This window comes from Ambystoma mexicanum, chromosome 2p (assembly GCF_040938575.1).
Source record: "Ambystoma mexicanum isolate Mex_15411 chromosome 2p, UKY_AmexF1_1, whole genome shotgun sequence".
Lineage (NCBI taxonomy): Eukaryota > Metazoa > Chordata > Amphibia > Caudata > Ambystomatidae > Ambystoma > Ambystoma mexicanum.
The window spans coordinates 1,013,953,200-1,013,978,118 of NC_090923.1; the positions used below are offsets into that span (position 1 = coordinate 1,013,953,200).

The 24,919-nt window shown below is 50.3% G+C and overlaps 1 protein-coding gene across 1 annotated transcript; it reads right to left on the reverse strand.

Annotated features, from left to right (window-relative positions):
• Window positions 1–2,343: 2,343 nt before the first annotated feature.
• Window positions 2,344–2,775, reverse strand: LOC138567830 (octapeptide-repeat protein T2-like). The gene has a single exon (XM_069646328.1). It carries the CDS (start codon window positions 2,773–2,775, stop codon window positions 2,344–2,346), a length of 432 nt encoding a protein of 143 aa, XP_069502429.1.
• Window positions 2,776–24,919: the final 22,144 nt, after the last annotated feature.

Consider the following 24,919-nt stretch of genomic DNA (forward strand, 5'->3'; position numbering starts at 1 on the left):
GCACACCATGTTTTTCATTCCCAGGAACCCTGTGCCCTCTATAGATCATGTTGTACTGTTGTTCCCTGCGTTGTGCACAAAGTGGGGCACCCTGAGCTCTAGACCATATTTGTTTCCACTTGTTCTCATTTAGTTCCCTACTTAAGCGTTCGTGCCAGGCGCCAATGTGAGCCCAGAGCAGGCTCGGGGCGGGGGAAGTCATTAAGCTGTATATTTTCGTGATTGGGTTCTTTGAAGATGCAAAAATAAAACTGCTTCTCGAAGGCTTTGAGTGTTCTGATCGTTTTGGCCTTAAAACTCCCTGTAGAATAGCCAGTGCCCGATTTGGAAGTAATGAAGTGTCCCATTCACTCCAAGGCCAAAATGCTCTTTAAATTATTATTCGTATTATTATTATTATAATTATTATTTATTGCGAGCCGGCCTAGATTTGGGAAGCAATGGAACTGTGTGCAAATTAAGAGGTCCATTTGGCCATGTAACGAGAGAAATGAGATAACAACAAGAAAGGGCGGAAGGAGGGAGTATAGTTAAAAACAATGCTGGAAGCAACATAGCGGGGTCAGTAGAGAGATCAGGGGGGTGTATCATGAAAGTGTCCTAAAACATCCATCCATAAACCTATGTGAAGCATATTCACACCCTACCCTGAGCAAGCCGCCAAAGAGTCTTACTCTGCAGGCCACTGTGAACTGTGGGTCTCCATGTCTGGGAGAAGGAGATGAGATGATGCCAAAGTGCCAGTCTCTCCCAAGCCTGCATTATTGTTTTGGTCCATGGGAGTTCGTATGCTGCTAGAGGCCTTTCTTTGGGAGGGAGCCACAATGCAGTGCCTTGTCTGTGATTTCACCTTTTGAAGGTTTTCCACACTTCGTTGGATTTTGGGTTCAACCACTCTGCCAGAGAAGGCTGAAGGTATATAGTTATGTTCAGACATGCTAGTTCCCATGACTACCACTGCCTGGTAGGAATAGTATCTTTTGGAGACCGTGGCCTTAGCCCGTTGGCAAATTAAGTACATAATGCCCCTCGTGATTGAGTAGATGGTTTTATCCGAGACCTGGCACAGGATGGTCTGAAAGCATTTAAGTAGTGCATTCATCTTTACTCGTTATATTCTGCCCAGTCTTGTGACCACCAGCGAACTCCCACAGCACAGATATGCCCTCATTTTAGAGAGCAAATTAGGACAGTTGGCTCCATACAAGCCTGACGTTTTAGGCAGCAGGTAGACATCGACGTATTTCAGATGTGACGTGGTCCTCTTGAAAGGGGAGGTGTCTTTGAGGTCACCTCATTGGGCTGGTGTAATGGTACGGTCCATTCATTCAGATCTTTTTAGTTTCACCTTAAGACTCTTCTGAATTATGTAGGCAATTGCTTCAAGGCTCAAACAGAGAAGGTTAGGACTGTCCAGGAAAGTAAGACATTGTCTGCAAATAAAGATGATTTCTGTCTTTTCTCTCTGTATTAAATATCATGGATATCTGAATGATCCCTTAATAAATCCAGCTAAAGTTTATACTGCCAGAGTCCAAAGCAGTGGGGTGAACGGGCACCCGTCTGTGTGCCCATGGGCAGCTGAAATGTGCTGGATAGGTAGGCGTTCGTTCAAATTCAGGCTGATGGTCGTAACCATTTTCTGAGACCTCCGCCTAGCCTATTCTCTTTTGAGCCCCCTTGAGAAATCTCCATTCCACCCAGCCGAAAGCTTGCTCGTTGCCGAGTGAGACCGGGATGACTGAAGCCGTACACTTGTGGGCGAGGTCAATCAGATGAACAATTTTGCCGGCGTTTCGCTGAGCCCCATCAATCCAATATAAATCTGCATTGCTCCTCCACAATCCAAGACTGCATCCGGGACTCCGGTCTCTTCACCAGTTCCTCGGTGTGTAACTGAGCATCCATGTTTAGGAGGACAATTGGCCTAAAAGATTATAAAGCCCAGATCCCTTCCAAGCTTGTGGAGAACCCATATGATACCGCCTTCCCCTGTTCAAACAAATTGAAAAGGCTTGTTAGTGTTTCCAGGATAAGTCACTGGAGTTTGCTGTGCTGCAAAAAAGGGGAATAAACCCATCAGATCTGGGGTCCTTGTTCAATTTATTAAAAAGCAATTGCCCAAGACACCTCCTCTTTGGAAATCGGGGCTTTTAGAGCACTTCTGTGAGGAGCTCAAGGCCTGAGTGGAGGAGTTCTGTCCTGAAAGTAAGGATAGCAGCTTTTGCTCCTCCCCAGATTCTCGGAAATGAAGTCTCCCGAGAAACTGGAAATCTGTTCCTATTTTTAGCCCCACATCACGTTGTCCTTTTTTCATCCCTCTCCTGTGCCATGGGTCTGGCCTCAGTTGATGCCCCAGCTTCCAGGCTGCTTTCTCTCTTCTTTGCCGCTCCTTGCAATGGAGCGCAGCTCCCTCGCCTTCTCTCTTCTTTGCCGCTCCTTGCATCTGAGCGCAGCTCCCTCGCCTTCTCTCTTCTTTGCCGCTCCTTGCATCGGAGCGCAGCTCCCTCGCCTTCTCTCTTCTTTGCCGCTCCTTGCATCGAAGCGCAGCTCCCTCGCCTTCTCTCTTCTTTGCCGCTCCTTGCATCGGAGCGCAGCTCCCTCGCCTTCTCTCTTCTTTGCCTCTCCTTGCATCGGAGCGCAGCTCCCTCGCCTTCTCTCTTCTTTGCCGCTCCTTGCATCGGAGCGCAGCTCCCTCGCCTTCTCTCTTCTTTGCCTCTCCTTGCATAGGAGCGCAGCTCCCTCGCCTTCTCTCTTCTTTGCCGCTCCTTGCATCAGAGCGCAGCTCCCTCGCCTTCTCTCTTCTTTGCCTCTCCCTGCATCGGAGCGCAGGTCCCTCGCCTTCTCTCTTCTTTGCCGCTCCTTGCATCGGAGCGCAGCTCCCTCGCCTTCTCTCTTCTTTGCCGCTCCTTGCATCGGAGCGCAGCTCCCTCGCCTTCTCTCTTCTTTGCCGCTCCTTGCATCGGAGCGCAGCTCCCTCGCCTTCTCTCTTCTTTGCCGCTCCTTGCATCGGAGCGCAGCTCCCTCGCCTTCTCTCTTCTTTGCCGCTCCTTGCATCGGAGCGCAGCTCCCTCGCCTTCTCTCTTCTTTGCCTCTCCTTGCATCGGAGCGCAGCTCCCTCGCCTTCTCTCTTCTTTGCCGCTCCTTGCATCGGAGCGCAGCTCCCTCGCCTTCTCTCTTCTTTGCCTCTCCCTGCATCGGAGCGCAGGTCCCTCGCCTTCTTTCTTCTTTGCCGCTCCTTGCATCGGAGCGCAGCTCCCTCGCCTTCTCTCTTCTTTGCCGCTCCTTGCATCGGAGCGCAGCTCCCTCGCCTTCTCTCTTCTTTGCCGCTCCTTGCATCGGAGAGCAGCTCCCTCGCCTTCTCTCTTCTTTGCCGCTCCTTGTATCGGAGCGCAGCTTCCTCGCCTTCTCTCTTCTTTGCCTCTCCCTGCATCGGAGCGCAGCTCCCTCGCCTTCTCTCTTCTTTGCCGCTCCTTGCATCGGAGCGCAGCTCCCTCGCCTTCTCTCAGCTCCCTCGCCTTCTCTCTTCTTTGCCGCTCCTTGAATTGGAGCGCAGCTCCCTCGTTGCCAGAGTCCAGTGCCATCCAAGCTCCTTGGTCACCTTCACTCCCCGCGGTAATTGGTCTCACTTGATGCCGCGACATCGCGGCCTCTATTAGGATATCGCCCCATATAGTGTGTCCCTCTGGCGGAACGGGGTCCTGGACGGAGTATTTCCTGCTCTCCAGCTTTCTCGACAAAACTGTTCACAATCGAAATTAATTCAGGATAAATTGCAGTTTTGTGTTGAGCCACAGTGTCCCCGCGACTGCTCTTCTCATGCAGTACTTTGTTATTCTGCCATGACCATTTCACCTTAAGTGATAGAGAGATTATGTGCAGATCTGTGTCACATGTGGTTTGAGATATGGAATCATGGCCTTGGAGGTAAAGTGGACTCCGTTATCTGAAAGCAGGTATTTGGGAAAGCCACAAAAGATGTCTGTGCAAAGAGCATAGAGGCCGTCACTATGTCCTCTAAAATGAAGACCCTCGACCATTCTGATGCGCTGTCGATGACCACGTAAGACATATTTCCAAACAGCAGGCAGTACATCCAGAGGGCCAATGAAGTCCACGCCTGACGTTTGCCATCTTTTACTGGTCCTTTCTAAGCGATTTATGGGAGGAGTCCGTTTGCAATGTTGTATCACTTTCGATGCAAATGTATTTATTTGGACATCCCGCCAAACACGTAGGCATAAGGGCGCTGGCTACAGGAAGTGTGGTAATGTAGAGCATAATACAAGTGCAAGTGCAATTTCATGGTGTAATATCAGCGTTGCGGGTAGGACACATACAAAGGCGTTATACATCTTGTAACAAATTTACAATATCCAGTGATATAATCGCTGGAAATAATATCAAGGGTGACTCAATACTTTTTTTAAAGGCACTATCCAACACTTTCCCCAAATATTCAAGGACTGGAGTGTGTTTATATAATTGCACCAGTGCTAAAATATATTGAAGGTGTTTAGTGCCTTTAAATAAATTATCGAGTCACCTCGATGTTATTTTCAGCGATTTACACAATCATAATCTCTACTTCACCGTCCATTGCTGACCACCAGTACTTTTCTCTCACCATGCGCTTGGCGAGGGTAATATCCATGGGGCTCTCATAGGCGAGTGAGATTAAAGTAGATCATATTGACGAGGGAGGAATTAACAGGCTACGCCACAGGAGTGTGTTGGACGCAAGAGAAAGTTCGGCTCCCATTTTACAGTATGGTTGTAGTTGCAGCCCTGGTTGCATCTCTGAGGGCCAACCACGTATTGTCTGATTTAAGTTCTTGTGTCAACTAAGCCTCTGAAATGGTTCCTAGGCCGACTCTGGTGTCGCCTTGTACACATGCTACTAAGAACAGTTCTCCGCTCCAGTTCGTTAAATCTTTATAGGTTAATGGAAGAAGAGACAAACGGCCTGCAAGCATGTTTCCACACCCTGGATCATGTTCAATGTCAAATGAAAACTCTTAAAGCATTGCTCCAAGACTGGTCTATAAGTAGGGATTTTTGTGCCTCATGGAGTGAGACTGTGGAGACTGTTGCTGACCCCAGACGTAAGTGCAAAAGTGCGTGGTCCACGCAAATGCCAACATCTCAAGTTCAATGAGTGGTTAGCTAGAAACAGACTTTGAGGTGAAGGCAATAATGGACTCTGATAGTGGCAATTCCTGAAGGTGTACAGCACCCTGAGACATATACGCTGGTATATAACAAGCTGAACCTAGCATTTTGGTGCTGTACTGCCCCTGTGGGTGCGACACAGACTGATATGCAAATGGATATATCTCCTCTGTGAAGGGTGCAGTGAGATAAAACGTGGTTGTAGACCCCCTGAGTGGAAGAAGTTCCATAGAACACAGAATTTGAACCATGCTCATTCTCAGTAGAGGGGCTCCCACACTCCTTTTCAATGACGCTGGTATCTATGTTCAAAATGGTGCTCTTATTTTAGACTACAGGGTTGAAAGCATGGGGACTTGACAGTGTCACTTTCTCTCTGATGAAGGCGTCCAGGCATTGATCATCACATGAAAAGTTGGATCCTTTCTGTACTCTGACGAATTCGGTCTCCTCTGAGACGTTTTCTATGAATTTCGAGTAGTACATGAACAAATAGAGGTGGTCTTTGGTCAAAGGACTGGGGGCATCTTGGATGCCTTTACTAAACAGATCTCAGGAGTGACTCCATTTTGTGATTTGGTTTACCCTAGATATTCTACAGACTGTTGCCTTTGTGGAGCTTGAGTTTGCGCTTGCTGAACCTTTTGAGTACTTTTCCTAACGCCTGGCCATGTTTCTCCTGTCTCCTGGGAAACCTCATAAATCAAAACATCGTCTTGGGCATAAGAGACTATGGGAATGTGATGGAGTGCATTTTCGACATCACAAGCTGAAAAACAAATGCTGTCGACGCAACCTGAATAACACATGTGTAACTTAATAGGTGCCTTCTGAGGTAACAGATGAAGGCAGTGACTTTGATTCAGGGTGGAGGCGTATCTAGCAATATGTGTTCCAAAGGTTAAGTTTTGAAAAGTGCATGTCTCTACCCAATTTTAGGATGAGGTTGGCAATGTTTGCAGCAGGAAATGGCCTGCTGCCCTACTAGTACTTACACAATTACAAAGGCGTGTGGGTGCACCTCTAATGAAAACAAACATGGGCCACTCGGGGGGTGGGGGGTCTACAACCACGTTTTAGCTCACTGCACCCTTCACAGAGGAAACATATTAATGTACATATCAGTCCTTGTCCCACCCACAAGGGCAGTGTGCAGCACCGACATGCCAGGCAATTCTCCTCTGAACGAAGGTCCCATCAGCAACCCCAGACACGTATTTCGGCCTGGTCGCGCCTCATCAGTGAGGTAAGCAAGGGGTCCATATCTGGATTACCCTGGGTTACTTAGGGTGAAAACCCAAGTTCTCAGTAGAGGTGCTCCCACAGTCCTTTTCAATTTGGTACTTACACACATTCATAACCCTTTCCCAGTGAGTTATCTTGCAAGTACATGAGGACTCAAAAATATATGTGGCCTCCCCTGCTTCGATCACTAGTGCAGAATCCCTCTGGCAGGAAGTGGAACAGCACATACCTTGTATTGAACTGAACTTGCTCCTTTTCATAGCTTGATTTTGTGGCGATAACAAATTGTTGATCCCACTCAGAGATGGAAGATGGTGGCCCACTTGGCGATTAGTTTTTCATATGAGAGTTGAGCTACTGCAACTACCAGGTCCTCCTGCCTTGGGCCAACTGTATGTGAAGTGAGCCATGCCTTTGCCAACCTAGTATTCATGGGCCCATTTTAAATATGTAGTGCCTTCCCACAGGATACCTTCCTTTTAATTTAAACTCTGTATCCTAGAAAGTCTATTTTCTGACCCTGAAAGGTGCTAGGGCTTATGTCAGGACATTTCTTCTAAAATAATTCCATGTACACTTCGAGTGAGACAATTGTGTACTCTCAGCCTGATTCAGCGGTGGGGTTTGTGGTTTCCCTGCACCCCATCAATGTGAATTGAAATGGGTTCTTCCTCTTCAGGGTATCAGGCTCCCCTGTAAGATGTAGAACCAATTTTTTGGGGGATTCGGTAGGGTCATCTAATTTGTGCTTCTGCTGCCCACGACTGCTCTATCATAGGGAACATACAACGGCTGTACAGTTTGGGCCGAATGTGGGGAATTTGTGCTGCCACATGCCTCTGTTGGCGACCATAGGGCACTCTTATACAACACTTGCCCCTCCTTCCAGGACTATTAGTCTATTGTAGTCATCTGTTATACAACCCCTTCTGGGCAGGGCTGCCTCATGTCCAGGCCTGACAGCCCAGACCTATTTCTCTGGGATCTGATCTGGTATAAGAATTAACCCAATCCAGCCCAAGGCCTTCTCTCTCCGCTCGGTGGCTTAAGCACACTCCAGTCCCATCACTCATCCAATCACAACTGGTTTTACAAGTAAATTGCCAGTCGTTGTAGCAATTGTTTACACAACACACAGACACATGCAACCTCCCTCAAGTGCTGCTATACGTCCCTCCTGCGGACTCACAAGCACCCATACTATCACAAACATACCGCTTTATGGCTACAGCATCCATCCCGTTGTCTGTAAAAACTTTACTCACTTTTTCTTATGCCTGCTCCCTTTCCCTCCTCAATCTAAGGTCTGTTCATCCCTTGTTGGGACTCAATATGCTTACTTCCCGGACAAGCCAGGCCCTTAAGTATAAAATCCCCTACCTAACATGGCGGGTGCAGCACTTTACATTAGACAGAGGAAATGTTTTTTGTCTTTGGCCTAAATCTCTCACCTCTTTCCCTAATACAGATGATAATTAGAGGAGTGGATGAGTGCAAGGACGGCCAGTCCATAATGGGTGGTAGGAAGGTGCCCAGTAGCCCATTAAAGGTGCGCCTGGGCCAAAAGCTAGCAGAGAGCAGGCAATCGAGGGAGCCCGTGGGTGCTTCCAGCCACTCCCGCCACCCACTTTTCTCACAGGGTGGACGCCTTCCTCCCTGTGTGTTATCAATTAATTACAACAATGTTTTAAAAGGACAGCAGTACGTGATAAAAAGAGCCGTGTCTGGGATTCTAATCCTGGTCGTGAGGTTGAGAGACAAGGAACTCAGCCGTGAGGCCACAATAATCTCCAGGGTACGTTTTCTTACACATTTAATGCAAAGGTGCATATCTTTCTATTTAGCAAGCGATATTTTAAGAAACCATGTTATCCTGCCAAATGCCTATTTATCCTGCGCACTTCTTTGAGTTGGGAAAGGCCCCCTAAAACTACACATGGAAACGTCTTTCAATCTACATTGAATGTCTGCGACGCCACGTCCCACTGCATACGTCGGAGTGCGCCCACTTCAGGCTGAGTGCTCTGCTTGCAGCAGAAGGGACACACGAATCAACTGGCCCAGGGTTCGGGTGTATGTTGACACACACTTCTAGGCCTGCGTGTTTTGTTTGCAAGGGTTATCTGCCTCTCCACATATCGGATAGTGGCAGTGTTTGAGTGAGGCGTGAACGCTTTAGGCTGCTGGAGCGCGCTGAAACCAAATGTAATACTGAGGATGAGAGAGAACAGATTTACAGAATGATCACTCATCATCTGAGTAGGACTTTGCTAACACCTGAACAGCCCCATTTTGTAATTCGAATATCACCAAACTTTCAAACCACGCAAACATTTTAAAACGATTAAAATATATAATGTGTATATCAGTTATAAAAATACTCCCTTCGTAGGAGTGAAAAAATATTGAATACACGTAGTAGAAATTAAACAACATTCACACGCAGACTTTTCTGAAATTAGTCACAAAATGAACGAATTGTCTGTTTCTTCAAATGATGTATTCTTGTGTACAAACGTGGCCTTTTTACTTATACATTTTTGTTGCGGTCTTTAATTCAGCAGAATTCGATTACAAGAATTGAAATCGAATAGGGTCCCGCTATTTTCCGGTCACAAATCCTGTTCATTTAAAAAATGTTCTTCTACTTAGATTGACAATGAAGATTACCCAAATTTACAGAACAGGGAGTCTTGATTCTATTAAAGACACGGAGGCGAGCATTATGGTTCACTTCTTTTATTAGCTACTCTCCAGCAGCCCTTCAAATCTTTACTTTTTCCTTTTTTTTCTCTTTCAAAACATTAATAAACTGCACAAACAATAATCGAAAACGAGAACTACTATCTGCCAGTTTCTTTCTTTCTGGTAGTCCTGAATGCCCCGCTCCTGCCAAATCCCGATACACTCTTCCTCCATATGTCCTGCCCTGTCTGGGTCCCTTCCTCTTCTTTTGGCTGCCGTGAAACTGAAACTGCTTCCGAACAATGAGACCAACAAAGCCAAACCATTCCATCAGCTCAGCTCCTGGCAAACACCAAATCGAGAACTCGCTGGGATGCTTACTCCATCATAAACTTCACTGTTAACTTCAATGCCACTCAGCTGGTCTTCTGCTCTCTTGGCAACAGGAGAAAAAATGGCAATCGGAGCGAAATACGCTTATCATCTGCTTATCACTGAACATATACTCTGCTATGCAATACTTTTTCATTGGGAAGGATAATGCTCGCCTCTGTGTCTTTAATAGAATCAAGACTCACTGTGCTGCAAGCTTGGGCAATCTTCATTCTATCTCAAGATGGGAGGCGAGCATTCTGCTTGTTCAAAGCTGTCTACTACTGCTGCTGCAATCGCTGATACCGGCTTGAAATAAAAGGAGTTAAACGTGGAGTCGCTAGACCAGTCCGAAGCCCTCATGATATCCTGCAATGATGCGCCTGCTGCAAAGGCTTTGCAGGCCATAGCTCCCCAGACAGAATGCACCCGAAAAGTGCCACATTGATCCCTGCTAGGGTCATTACCTCCCTCACCCACCTTGCTATGATCACACGCGTCTGCAAGAAACCAAGCATAGCAAGGTGGCTAGCTTGCCGGATAGCTGCTGCACTGACAACAACTCCTTATGTGGCCACTGATTGAATAACTCAAGAATCCCGTTGACGTCCCACAAAGAGGAATACTTCGGTAAAGGGGGCTTGCTAACCTTCTCCCCTTTTCATCATCCGAATGACCCCAGGATGCTCGCCCACTGGTGCGCCGTCCACCGGCTCATATCCGACAGAAATGGCAGATCTGTATACCCCCACTGTCCTAAAAGCTCTCCCCAATCTGGGTAACGCGGCTAAAAGGTGTTTATTCTACTACAGGGGCAGAAACAGGATGAATACCTCTTTGCTCGCACCTTCTCTCCCAGATATGCCATGCGATACCATAGATCCTGGCGTTGGATGGGGCCCAAGATACTTTGATAAACTCGACAGCTTTCTCTGAAAGTACCGGCATATTCCATCTGTGCCTGAAACCATGCACGCTATCAGAGTGAGGCCCTGCTCTTGCACTATGGGGTGTACTGCTCCCGAGCGCTGCTGCTACTGGCCTCATCAATTTTGTAAATGCTCAAGGGGCTGAAGAGAGGCCGAACAGCAGGCTCTGTAACTGCCGGATTGCCCTCTCCAGGTAAACTTCAAAAAGGGACGTGATCTACTGCTACCGGCACAGCGAGATATGCGTGTTTCATGTCCAGTCTTGCTAACCAGTTGCCTTTCCTGAGGATGTCCCTTAGGAGGTGGATCGCTTCCATTATGACATGCCTGTAGACCAGGGCTGCACAACTTATTTTGTTGGAGGGCCGAATGTCCACACAAGTCCCATAAAGTGGGCCGAACTTTCAATGTAAATGTGCAGGTGGTAGGGGCACCAGTTCACACATTTGAGTTAAAAAACATGTTTCTAAGGTGTAGTTTTTATTCATTACTTTTTTACTGTAAGACATTATAGCAACCCTTTTTAAAACTGCACAGATCATGATGCAAAGACAGAATCTGGCCCACAGAGGCTTCACACACCTGCTATGACACTTAGCATCTGAATGACTCTAGGCCAAGCAAAACATTTCATCATTACATTAATGTGACTTGGAGGGCCATAATGTCCTAAAGGGCTGTATTTGCCCCCCAGGCCGCATGTTGTGCACCACTGCTGTAGACTAACAATCTGTTAAGCTCCTTGAGGTTTATAACTGGCCTCACCTTGTCTTTGCAATGGACTAGGAACATATTGCTGTGGAAACCTTGAATGAAGGGCTCTGCACGCTCTATTGCCTTCTACTGTACTAACTGCTCCAATTCTGCGTCTAACAGATGAACCTCCTCTTGAGAGGCTTGCATCTGAGGGTGGGGGGGTCGCGCTTGACTGGGTGTCTCTACAAATTGTAGTCAAAACCCTGTTACTGTTTGGAGCACCCATGCATCACTTCATAGATTGCACCAATTTTCACTAATTCGCTGCGTTCTGCCCCCACTGGTTGGTATTGCGTGCTGCGTTCGCTCATCTGTGCGTGCACCTTGGTGTCTGTAGTACCCTCTTCCTCTGTGACCTCTACAACCTCTGCCTCTTTCTGGGAAGAATGCATCCTGCTGTCTCGTCTCCTCTCCCAATAATGGGCCCTAGGACCCAGGGGTCTTCTCTGGAAGTTGATGTGACTGGTGTAACAACCACTGTAACAGCCGGTCTCTTAAATTCTGCTGGGGAACACTTTCCTTATGGATGCTTGCACTTTCCCAAGTGCAGTAATGGTCACTACAAATGTATTCATCTCCTTGACGAAAGCTTTTCCAAAGAGTTTCCCGTGGGCTCCTTCACCTGCTTCATAGGAGACCAGGTCTCCTAATTTGTTATACCTTTTTAGGAGTAAGCTTCTCAGTCTTTCGGAAGAGATGGTGCAATTTGCATTTCCAAGCATACATACAGCGTGTTGTGCCCAATTTGCATGCACTTGCCCGTCCACCGGTTCAGCAGTGCCTCTGGCTCATTCCGCAAGGTCCTTTATCTTCGCAATCGGCATGGCTAGGTTGAGCACCTTATCTTGGCAGCTCTTCCGTGTCCGGTCATGCCTTTCCTGACTTCCTTGGAAGCCTTAGTTATGAAGGTGAGCATCTTAGGGTCCAGTTCTGGGGTCTTGGCCACCTTACCCGGCAGCTCTGGTCTAGGGCGTTCCGCTTTCAGCTGGAATCTGGTCTTCTCTCTAGGGGCGTGCGCCTCTTTGAGACATGTAGAGTGCTACCCTGGGAGAGGATTCCCAGTCTGGTGATCTAGGGTGCCTTGTAGTGTGCGGTTCGAACATATCCAAAATATTGTCAGGCTCATCCAGTGGGGCCTTCACTGCGCTGACTTTAGGCTCATAGGTATCTACTGTGTCCCCTGTCTGGGTATCGGTACCTGTATCATCATCGTAATCAGTTTGGTCGTCCTCTCCAGTGAACGCCTGAGGATCCCCTGTATTTCTTGCCCCTCGGGCAGGGGGTATGCGGCTGTCCAATGCTGTTTTCAGTAAGAAAGCATTCTTCAGCCTGTTCAATGCACCTGCTGAACTCTTGGCGTTTCTTTTTTGTCCCTGTGTCTGCGCCCAGGGGAGTAGAAGAGGCCTTTCTCTTCCAGACTGGTTTGCTCCTTGTCAGTCCCCTTCTCGGGGTTACCAGTGGAGGGTCCCTCATCAGGATTATCTTTGTCGCTGCCAGCGTTTTTTATTTGTAATATGCTTGCCCAGAGGGTTCTCTAGGACCTGTAATCCGTCCTGCAAGGGTCTTACTCCTAGTGCCACTGCGTGGGCCACGAAATCCCCCAACACCCTCTTAAAACTTAGGGTGAGGTCAGAATCTTCTTCTGCCATCCCTTCATGTTCAATTTCCCCACTCCAGGTGGGGTCTCCCTGGCTTGCAGCCATGTACAGAGTGCCTGATGTAGCATGAGTCAGTTGGCAAATTGTACTGAAATCATGTAGACACAGTGGGCAGAGCTCTCAGCACTCTTTTCGTTTTTCTACCAAGTACGGGATTGCTGCTGGCTGAGTGGAGTCCTAATGCTTCCTCCATCTCACTGCTTGTGCGAGCGTACTGTCTTTCATTGTGCGCTACCCTTTCCTCTTGGGGCACACGCGACCTGCAATGTATTGGCGCAGGGCGTCTTGGGACATGTAGTCCCTCTGATGAGGGGAGGGCACACGCAATGAGTAATGTAATGCAGGTGAACGCCTTGGTGATATTAGTCCCTCTGATGCCGGGGGTGCGAGCCAGTGACCTCCGGTGAGCGATTCCGCCCACGGGCCTGGCTCGCCTTCCTGCTACTGTTACAATAAATCCTGCCTGAAACCGCGGTGGCACGAAATGTGAACTGCTAAAGCTCACGTGAGGCAGAGCTGCCCACGGCAGCTTGGGGAAAACACAACTGAATCAGTATGCTTAGTGCATAACGCGATTCCAATAATACAATTGGAACGAATATTGAACCTCTGCACGAACGTGGGGTGAATCTGGAACTAAGTTCAGCATGAGGCGATACATATTTAGTACTGCACTCTCTCAATCATAAAGTGTATCCAAGCAAATGCTATAACTGCCATATATATAAAAATGTTCATGTAAGAAAATACCTTAATTTCAAAATACATTCAATTATTATTAGAGATGCCTTTTAATGTACGTATCTGCTAGATAACAGTAAAAAGAAGAGGAAGGGACCCTTCTTCTTCTTCTTAATTATCAGATGCGTGGGCGGACCCACGCAGGCGCTTCCCCATCCTAAAGGATGATGTGCACCAGACCCACCAATCAGTACTTAGCTCCCATAAACTCACAACTCCTCCCACCGCCCAGTCTGCCTCACAAAATCCAACATCATACTGTTCCTTCTCCTGCCTCTCACCCCGTCACCTCCCAGAAAGCCTTCCCACTCAGCTCAGCCACACCCAGCGCAGACAACCGAACCCTCATCAATTCTCTCTCCTCAACATGTCTCTCACACCTAAGCAGAAAATGTCCTACAGTCTCAGGCACCCCACACACCGCACAATCCCTCGACTCACACTTCCCTACTCGAAACAGACAGTCATTCAGCCCCACATGTCCTATCCTCAACCGATTCAGCATCACCTACTCCCCCCTCCTCCATTCCAGGCTCCCCGCATCCACCTTCACCGACACTTTCCCACGAACACCGAACATCCACCTGCCCATCACCCCACTCGCCCACCTCTACTGCCACTCTTCCATGACCCGTCTCACCACCACAGCATTTACCCCATCCACACTCAAAGGCAGCCTCACATCAATCGCTCCCCTTCTCAATCCCTCACCCGCCGCCCGATCCACCAACTCATTACCCAAAATGCCACTGTGACTGGGAACCCACGCCAACTTCAAATCCATTCCCCCACGCACACACCGATCAATCTTCCTCCTGATGTCCATAATCATATCCTTCCTATCACCATCCCCTGCCACAATCGCCTGCAACCCACTCAATGAATCTGAAAACATCACCACCTTCTCTAACCCCAGCTCGCACACCCTATCAATCGCCAATGCAATCGCCACCAACTCAGCCATACAAATCGACACATTATTAGTCAATTGTCCCACTTTATACTCCCCAGTGCTTTCCAGATAATACGTCATACCCACTCTCCCAGACGGGCGGTGAGACTAAGTATGGGAGTGGTTGAGGAGGAGAAGCGGCAGTTGTTGGTGAATGTTGGGCCTTGGGAAGAGCAGTATGAGGTTCCGTTTTCTATGGTGGAGTTGGATGGGGCGATTCGGAAAGGGAAGTGGTCTAGCCCAGGGGTGGATGGGGTCATGTATGTATTTTTGGAGAAGTTGTCAGTGGAATGTAAGTTGGAGGTGTTAGCATTGTTCAATGAGGTCTGGAAGAGTGGAGTTTTACCGAGGTTATGGAAGAGAGCGATTGTGGTAGCGATTTTGAAGAATGGCAAGGTCCCGACAGAGTGTAAGTCTTATAGGCCGATTGTCCTGACTGTAGTGATGTGTAAGGTTATGGAACGGATGGTAGTTGAGCGTTTGGGGTTTTATTTGGAGTCAAATAGGTGTTTGAGTAATTTTCAGAGTGGGTTTAGGAAGAATCGGTCGGTGGCAGATCCGTTAGTGAGGTTGGTGACTGGGGTGGAGGAGGCGTTGTGTGATGGGGAGATGGTGGGGGCGTTCTTTTTGGATTTGGAGAAGGTGTATGATATGGTGTGGAAGAAAGGGTTGCTGCTGAGACTGTTGGAGATGGGTGTGAAGGGGAGGATGTTTCGGTGGATTAAGGCGTTTTTGGCTGACAGGACCTTTCAGGTGAGAGTGAGGGGGGTGTTGTCTGAGGTTTGGAAGATGGAGAATGGGACGCCGCAGGGGAGTGTGATTAGTGCGATGTTGTTTAATGTGATGGTGGATGGGTTGATTCGAGCTTTGGCGGGTTTCGGGTGTCAGGTGGATTTCTTTGCAGATGATGGTGTGGTATGGGTAAGAGGGAGGAGTTTGTTGTTGGTGCAGAGTCGGCTGCAAGCTGCGATAGTGCGTATGGAGGAGTGATGTGGGAAATGGGGCTTTTCAGTGTCTGTGGATAAAAGTGTGAGTATGGTTTTCTCAAGGAAAAGAGTGCAGCAAGGGTTGGACTTGGTTTTGAAAGGTGAGAGGGTGAAAAGCGTGGAAGAGTTTCGGTACTTGGGGGTGATTTTGGATAGGAAGTTAAATTGGAATTTGCAGGTGAATGGCATGGTGGATAAGTGTAAACGTAGATTGAATTTGTTGCGGGCGGTGACTGGGAAAGAGTGGGGTGCGCAGCAGAAGTGTCTACGAATGTTATATAAGGGGTTGATTTTGAGTGTGATGGATTTTGGATGCCAGGTGTTAGTGGGTTTCACGGCGAGTCAGAAGTTGCGGTTGGATAGGGTACAGGCGAGGGCATTGAGGGTGTGTTCGGGTGTGATGAGGTCCTCTCCAGTGAATGCGGTTCAGGTGCTTGTGGGAGAGATGCCGTTGGGGTTGAGGAGGGATGAGTTGAATATGAGATGGTGGGTGAAAAGCAGTGCGAAGAGTGTGGCTCATCCGGTGCGTGAATGTTTGAAGTATAATTGGAGGAAGGGACCCAGGCAGGGCAGGAGATATGGAGCAGGAGTGTACCCTGATTGGGCAGGAGCCGGGCATTCAGGACTACTAGAAAGAAAGGAACTATGGGAGATAGTAGTTCTTGTTTTTGTTTCTTGTTTTTTTCTGCAGTTTATTGTTCATGTTTTGAAAGAAAGAAAACAAGGACAATTTAAAGATTTGAAGGGCTGCTGGAGAGTAGCTAATAAAAGAAGTGAAGCATAATACTCGCCTCCGGTCTTGACATAGAATCTCAACTGCTATCAACGACACGCCTAACTATGCTAAGCCCACAAGGTAAATAACTCCTTTTTATTTCTGAAAATGTATTGTTCTTGCTATCCCTTGACCGCTCTGGCGGGCTGCTACTATATGCACCCCTAGTAGTGTGCATGATCATTCTAGCAGCATGTGTCCTGCACAATGTTGCAACACAGCGGGGCGTACCGGTGGACATGGTGGTGTCCCCACATCCCCAACCACAGGCACAGGCACTGCTCATGGGAGGGGAAAGGGCACGTGGCGAGGCAGCCCGGACCCAGATTGTGGCCACATTTTTCACCTAAACTCCCACCCCTGCGGAGTGCACTCAGGCCTGGCACATACCAGGTGACAATCGATGACAAAGAGACAGTCAACTGTCACAACCTTACCACCCTGAGAATGTTTCCACAGAAGTGCTACATTGTGTGCATCCCTAGCTACTTAAACATAACCAATCCTGTGTGACCAAAAGGAACACATGCAAGGTGCATATCCTACCACCCCCCTGCAAAACAGGCCATGTAAATCACTGGTATGTCACCCAAACCCTCCCAAAACCCATGACCCCTGTCCTCCATGCCATGCCATGGCATGCAACAGCTGAACAGCCAACCAAATGCACAACACATGGCACAATCGTCATTAAGTGCAACGTGAGAAATGTAAACAGGCATGAGACATTCACACCTGACATGGGACCTGACAAACTCACTTGGCAAAAATCTCCGACACATACAAAGGGGGTCATTATGAGTATGGCGGTACGCCATAGACAGTGCCGGTACGTCACTGGCACCGTCCATACCGTACCGCCATATTACGAGTAACCCTGGCGGGTGGCGGGCTGTGTGGTGGTCGCCACAGCTGCACCTGCAGCTACCACTACCGGTGGGCCCGGGTCAGCACATGTTACTTACTGTCGGGTTGCAAGGGTGACAGGGTCGGATGCAACAGCAGCATCACCTGGAGCCGCAGGGGATGGTGGCATGGCTGCACCAGCATGTGGCTGCACATCCTGCCCCTGTGGTGCACCCCTGCCTCTTCCCGCTCTACGCCCACCCTGGACTCCAAGTACTCCCTGGTCAACCCGGCCATGTGCCCGACCACTCCCAACACTGGCAGGGCACCCAGCTGAGCCCCCCCATAACCTTTGGTGGCCTCACAACCATGGCACGGATGTAACAATGCCAATGGGAGCAGCACTGAACAGTTGTCCTGGTCAATTGGGTTGAAAGGGGCAGGGTACGTGATGGTAGACGCACCCCTATGCTCCTGCAAGGCAGCCTGTGGACCCTGGGGATAAATGACATACACGCAGTGCTTAATTTGTGGGGGTGGTTGCCAGTGCCCAACACCAGCACTCTTTTTTGGGCACCGGAACTCATGCGGAGCCAGCGCACGTGCCATTGCTTTGTTTGTTCTTCCACTTCACTTTGCTTCGATTATAAATCATGGGGCCTCATTACGAGTTTGGAGGCAGCCATGGTGCTATTAGCACCATGGCTGCCTCCAAACCGGACTCCATTACTGGGTTCCTGCAGTGGGGACTTACCGGGTCATTCCGACATGGGAGGACCCGGTAATTCCTCCTTGCAGGAACCATTCCCCATTCCCATTTGAGCCCCCATAGGGCTCAATGGGAAAGGGGAGGGAGGTAATAATGGGCACATTACAAGTGGCCCATTCTTACCTCCCTCTTCCCCTCGCAGGACCCGGAAAAAACGTCTGGTTTTACCAGACGTCTGGTCCGGGTCCCGCAAAGGGAACCTCGTAATCGGTGCTCACGGAATGAAGGGTGCCGGTCCCCTACCGGCACCCTTCACTCCGTGAGCGCCAGGGTGGTAATGAGGCCCATTGGGATTTGTCATTCTGATCTCAATCTCTCTCGTGCTTGCCGGTTGCAGGCCATGGCTGGCTGGGCCTGGGAGGGGCCAGCAATAGCAATGAACAACAAACTGTTACAAACAGCCAATGAAAACTACCATTCTTTTGTTACTATGCAGTATTTGATACATTCTGTATAGTAACACAGAATGTGCAGTTTTCATTGGCTGTTCATCTGAGCCAGTGAAATTACATGGTGACATGTTGTTGTTGCCACAGGAGGCAGCGCGGTGCCACCTTCATTTCACGAGTTACTGTGAAGTGAAGATGTCGAGGCGTGGCGTCGTCGGTCCTGACTTGTGAGAGAAAGAGCCTGCCCTGCTGCACTGCGTGGTGCAGCCTAGTTGCTTCCTGGGGCCCCCTCTGCCTGCTTTTTCATTTGTGCGGGTGCCAGTCTGCGCACCCGGCCCCCCCAGCCTGAGGCCCCGACAGGAGACCAAGTCCCAGATCAGGCAAGGAAGGCCCAGGTCGGGGCTCGGGCAGCGGCATGGTCCCCTGGTGGTGTCCTGACTGCCCAGGAGTCAGAACCCCACCAGGGGCCCATCCGCGCCCAGACTTCTGTCTGTGTGACCTGTGTGCAGTGTGCTGCTGACTGCAGTCAGTGCCAGGCCCAGGCCCAGGCCAATTTCTGTGACCAGGGGCTGCAGGCTGCCGCAGACTGAGTCGGATGACACTGCCGCGGGTGGCCGGGCCCGTGGATTGTGCCCAAAAGTATGTTTTTTACTTTTTTCTTCAAAAACCTGACCTTATGTGGGGCCAGTGGCCAGGGCCATGCCCCACAGAAGGTAGGTTTTAAAACAAATAAACTTATTTTGAGCGGCGGCTGTGGCCCATCACTTCGAAAGTGATGGCCCCATCCGCCCAAATATACGTTTTTTCTTTTAAAATCTTACCTTCCATGGGGCCGCTGCGCTGTGCACCTATTTTTGTCATCATCAGGCTCAGCATGGCCGTGGCATTGGTGGCCCCACGGAAGGTAGCTTAAGTGATTGAGGCAAGGCAGGACAAAGCCCAGGACCGGGCAGGGCACGGGCGGCAGCGTGGTCCCACTAGTGTCTGCCACAAAAAGAATGAATTGTCGTTTGCAACTTTGGCCACTTTTTCATTGGTGCCGAGCCTGACTCAAGACAATTGTATGCCCCAGTCAGACCCTGGATAGCATTCATCTAAGCGAAACATGAACTGTGAATTTTTGCATGGGTGTTTCCGTTCTTCCTTTTAATGTTATCGGTCTCGTTAGTTCACAAACAAGCTTCAGCGAGGGGACCTGGAACGGTGCACGTATTGGGCCGAAACCGAACTGGCTGCACTTCGCGAGAAAAGCCAATGCAAAGACGAACTTCTGAAATGCCTTTTCAGGCTTAAAGATACACACATGGAAACTAGACGGGGATAAACATGGTGCACGTGCCCACTAATCTGTCGTCATAAATAAAAGCACTAGTTGAGTATTCGTGTATAATTCTCAACCGTCTTTTGCTGTCATTTCTTTGCATAATTCCAGCGCATGTTTTATATCCTGATGTTTGGTTTATACACCAGATGTGGCCCCTTAACCTGGGTAAAATACGCTCCGAGCATGTGCTCCAAATGAGAGCACATGCAATCCTCAGATAGAAATCCTCAGATAGGGAAGTGGGTGTCTGTTACACCCCGCAGTTTAATGAAGTATGTCAAGAACATGTCAGTGGGAAGGAGGTATCCGAATATGCATTCTCCTCTGGCTCCTGAATATTGGGTGACAAAAGATATTTAGTTTTTTTAATATGTGTTAAGGTGGAAAGAGGCCCTAAAGCAGAAGTAGCACAGGCTGTTGATTTCACAACGTCTTGCAGAAATGACTTTTTCCAAGTTATACAACACCATGCTCATGCTTGAAGGAAGGGTGAAGGCGGATGCATTTATGAGATGTGATGACTGATAAGGGCTTGAGAGTAAATTGATTATACAAAACACCTGGATGAGGTGACTGAAGAAAGGGCTGAGGGAGGGTGCTTTTCCAGGAGGTAATCGATTAACAGTACTTGGTTACTTTAACAGACTGTCAGATGGAGCAGAAGGGGTAGAGACAAATACAGTGCAACAGTGACTGAAACAGAATGCTTTTTATTTATTTGCATTTTTAAAGCACTCACACAGCCCAGGGGCATCGAGGCACAGTTACAGGCGGAGCATGTCTTAGTTGCGTATTTACTACTAGCCTTTGCCAGCAGTTGCTGCAGCGCCAAACATGTGACATGGAGCAGCAGCTTTGTGATGGGCTGGTGGTGGGCCGATCTAGGTAGGTCTAGCACTGAACTGGGGCGGCAGGCGCGTCCGCGCGGAGTGCGGCACCGCGCCTACACTGAGGGCGGCGCTGCGCCTGCACTGGGGACGGCGTTGCGGACGGCGCCGCGCCCGGCATTATGGGGCCAATATTTTTTGGCTACTGGCACTTATTTTTTTACAAATTAAGCACTGCATACACGCAATGCTCAGGCACCCCAAAAATACAAGAAAAATGCATATGCAGCCCCTGTAGCACACGTGCGTGTAAAAAAAACCTCACGCAGTACGTTGTGGCACACAGGAACACAAAAAAGCATACGCAGTTAACACGCAGGCTACTATGACCTTAATAAGTGGGGTATGCGACAAACAGGGTCACCCGCAGTGGGAAAAATAGCGTGCAATAGCGTGCCCGACTTACCATCTGCGTGGAAAAGAAATACGCGTAGGGACTGTAACCGCTGTGAAGTAATCACGTGTGAACCCCAAAGTAGGAAAAACACATGTGTCGGTCTCCACTGAAAGCACGTACAGCGCGCTGCAGACCCGCGTGGACCATTAACACATGCAGAAGGAGACACCTTCGCGCGTTAAGTCACTTACGCGCTAAGGCCCTTTCCTCGAATTACACGCCGACGTGCTGTTTTTTCACGTGCCAATTCACTCTGCATCAAGCTGGCCATGCAACAACACACGGAAGACCACGCTCCTGCTCAGAAGGCCATTTTCCTACCCCCTAGAGCCCTGGAGAGCCTCCTACAAGCCATCTGCTGCTGCCTGCGTGCCTGCCTGCCTGCTGCCAACAGTGCCCTGCCATTTGGTGCCTGCACATCAGCCATCTGCAGGGGTCCAGTTGCTGTGACCACCCCTGCTGGAACAGAAGACTCCCGACTGGTATCCCATCACTCCACATACCAGCCCCAGTTGCCAACCCACACCTGCCTCAGAGGTTGCCATGTCCGACACAACACCATCCGACACCAGTGGCAACCCCCTAGCAGGGAGGCAGAGGGCTGCCAGGTTCAGTGCTAATGAAGTTGGCATCCTGGTGGAGCAAGTCCTGGGGCATTATGATGCACTCTTCACACCATTGCGCGCCGACAAGAAGGACGGGAGAGGATCTGGAAGGACATAGCCATCAACGCGGAGGAGGTGGCACCCACAACATCAACCACTTCCAGAAGTGCTGGGAGGACTACAAGTCCAGGACCCTCAAGAAGGCCTGGCGCCTCTTGGACGAAGCGGATGCAGTGGGGCGCTGGGTCCACCTTACCACCCAGCAGACGAGGGTCCTGGAGCGCATTAGCCCAGTGCTTCATCACCAGATCGTTCGATGCAGGCCCGTCTGGAGTCGAGCGGTAAGTGCCTATGCATTCCCGTTTTAAACAGTGCATGTTGCAGTGTGCTGGTAGTTACCTACTTGGCTGTATGTGACACATGGGTCATGTATGGATGTGTGTGTGCAGGGGCGTGACCCACATGGATGGTGTATGTGTTACAATGCATCATGCGGAGCAGCATGCGGAATGCACGCATGTATGCATGCCTGTGTCTGTACTTGGACATGTTTGGGGTGTGAGAGATGGGTGCTGCTGTCATGGACATGTATGGTGTACATGCCCGTGTGTCTGAGTAGTGTGTGAGTGACTGGTCAACGCCATGGATGCATGACAAATGTCCGTGATGATGTGTTGATTCACTGATACAGCCTAGTCATCCTTGTATCCACTGTGTCTGGGGGTATACGGGGCCAGATGCATGGCTCTCCGGTGATGCGTGTGCATATGATCAGCATGTCCCATGATGCATGTGAGTTTCAGCCCACCGTTGGATGTTTCTACGGTGCCTTGGACATGGATGCAAATGTTTGTTGCATGTGCCATGCATGTTCCTACATGTTTGTTGCCTGCACTGACCCATGTGTTGTGGAGGGACATGATGGAAGTGACGTTTGACAGGGCCACTCATGTGCTATTGCTTTCTGTCTAGGGGACTATTGTACAGTACCCTGATGCTTGTGTTCAATGTCTCCCTTTACACAGCGGCGAGTGAAGAAGAGGGCGGGAACAGCGCTGTGGAGGAAAGCAGCAGGGATGCCTCCACCGGCCGGCGACGCAAGACCCAGTCACCCTCCCAGGAAATTCCATCATCTGGGAGCGAGGGCACTGGTGCCGCGTCGGCCACTACGGCTGCAGCAGAAGGGCGGGTGAGCCCCCACAGGGGCTTGCGATTGCGGAAGACGGTGCGGAGCAATCAAGGTTGGTGGTGTGTACGGAGGAGGAGGAGGCCGCTACAGAGCCGCACATGGGGCCTGGTGGGGGTGGTACCACTGGTGCAGTGGTGCAGTCCAGGGGCAGAGGCAGAAGGCAGCACAGATCACTGTGGAGGGGCCTGTGCATGTCACTGTCCCTGACACTGTGACTGCATCACAATGCACCAGCAGGGATACCCCGTCCCTGGCCCGTCCGCAGGTAGGGAGGAGGTCCACGTCATCTGGCACTCCTCTACCTGCAGACGAGGGGACCCATGACAGGATTGAGTCCATCCTGATTGGTGTCGCGTTGCGCACACGTGACATTCGTGATGATGTGCGGGCTTTCTAGGGGGACCATGCACGTCATCACGAAGAGATTTGTGCCAACGTGTCCCAGTTGGGAGGGATCATGGTTGGGGGCTTCCTCCATGTGTCGGCCAGTCTTGCGACCCTCTCCTCGTCTGTGCACACTATACGCCAGTCGTTCTCTGTGCCGTCTTCCGGCCCAGATGCCACCAGGGCCCCCTGTGGACCTGCCCCAACCAACATAGCCAGCCTGGTGGAGATCCCATCCCTGCCACAGTCGGGAGTCAGAGCTCCAGCACAGGTGGTCACCCCAGCAACTGGACCCCTGGCAATGGATGATGCGCAGGCACATACAAGGAGGGCACCTGCACGACCGCCCCGGGTATTGCCATCTACCCGGAGGCAGTCGTGGCGGCGGTGGCAGGAAGCAGAAAGGCGGCGGCAGGCTTGGCGTATGGCCTCGGGGCACTCTACATCATCGGGGCAAGCATCGGCCGGTGGGCCGGAGGACCCAGGATTGGGAGTGTCTTCCATGTGGCAGCGGTTGGTCCAGCCAATAGGTGCGCAGCTGTGGCGGGCGGAAAGGGCACGGCTCACAATGGTCAGGGCAGAGAACTCATGAGTTGGGGCATGCTGGCAGGTTGCCGTCAATTGGGGTGGGGTTGGGGGGACACATTTCAGGGCTCCCAAGTGCCATGTGGCCTGCCTGCGGGGCATGGTAAGGGGTGATGGGCTGCCTGCGGTTCATGGTCTGGGTTGATGGGCTGCCTGTAGGTCATGGTCTGGGGTGTAGGGTGGTTCCCTGTGGTGTGGGCTGCCTGTGGGGCATGAGGAGGGGCACACCCGGGAGGGCCCACACTACCAAATCGCGTGTGAAACTCCCTGCACACCCCCGGAATACGTGTACCCTGCTCGCGCCAGGCCAATCGCGTGTAGAACTCCCTGCACACAACTCGGAATACACATACCCCGCTCGTGCCAGGCCAATCGCATGTAGGACTCCCCGCGCACCCCGGGAATATGCGTAGCCCACTCACGCCAGGCCAATCACGTGTGAGACTCCCCGCGCACCCCCAGAATATGCGTACCCCGCTCGCACCAGGCAAATCGCGTGTGAGACTCCCGGTGCATTTCATGAACCATCGGACGCATCCTTTCTGGGCTTCCTGGTCCCTGACCCATAGGGGCTTGCACTCAGCAGTACTCCCAACATGGCAGCCGAACGCGGAACGCTATTTACCAGTTTCCGCGTCATACGCACTACATTCTATAAAGCGGAAACGGCCCCGCGGCCCTGTGCATCTCAACGCTACCGCTTGCCGTGGCTAGACGTGTGCTGCTGTAGTTCGCTTTTGCTATATCCTTTGATTCCTGGTTCCTGGTACCTATAAATTCCTCTTCCTTCAACCCCCCTCTTTTTCATCCTCTATTGCATCCTGGATCTCCATGCACTCGGTCCCCGAGCGCACTCTTCACCGTTTCCTGGACTTTTCCCGGACATCTGAACGTTCCCAGGAGACGGGATGCTGAACGCACGCTGGAACCCGAGGACCTACGCACAGGGTTATACAAAACCCGATTTGTGCTAAAGAAGACTCCATCGAAGAACTCCAACAAACAACATAGACAGGTGAGAAAGGGGGAAACCTGTGACAGATTGAGACGCCAACAAACTGATACAGATACGGACGTGGAGGCTGCAGTTCAAGACCTCATGCGCGCCATGCAACAGTTAACCACAGAAGTTCAGAATCTCAAAGCCGAGAATGCCGCATTAAAACAACTAGTCCTGTCACGTGATTCCCCGACCAAGGAAAGTGTATTGCTGTGCGGAGTAGTGGATAAATGTGATGGCTCATCAAAGAACCTTTGTGGCTTCCTTGATTCG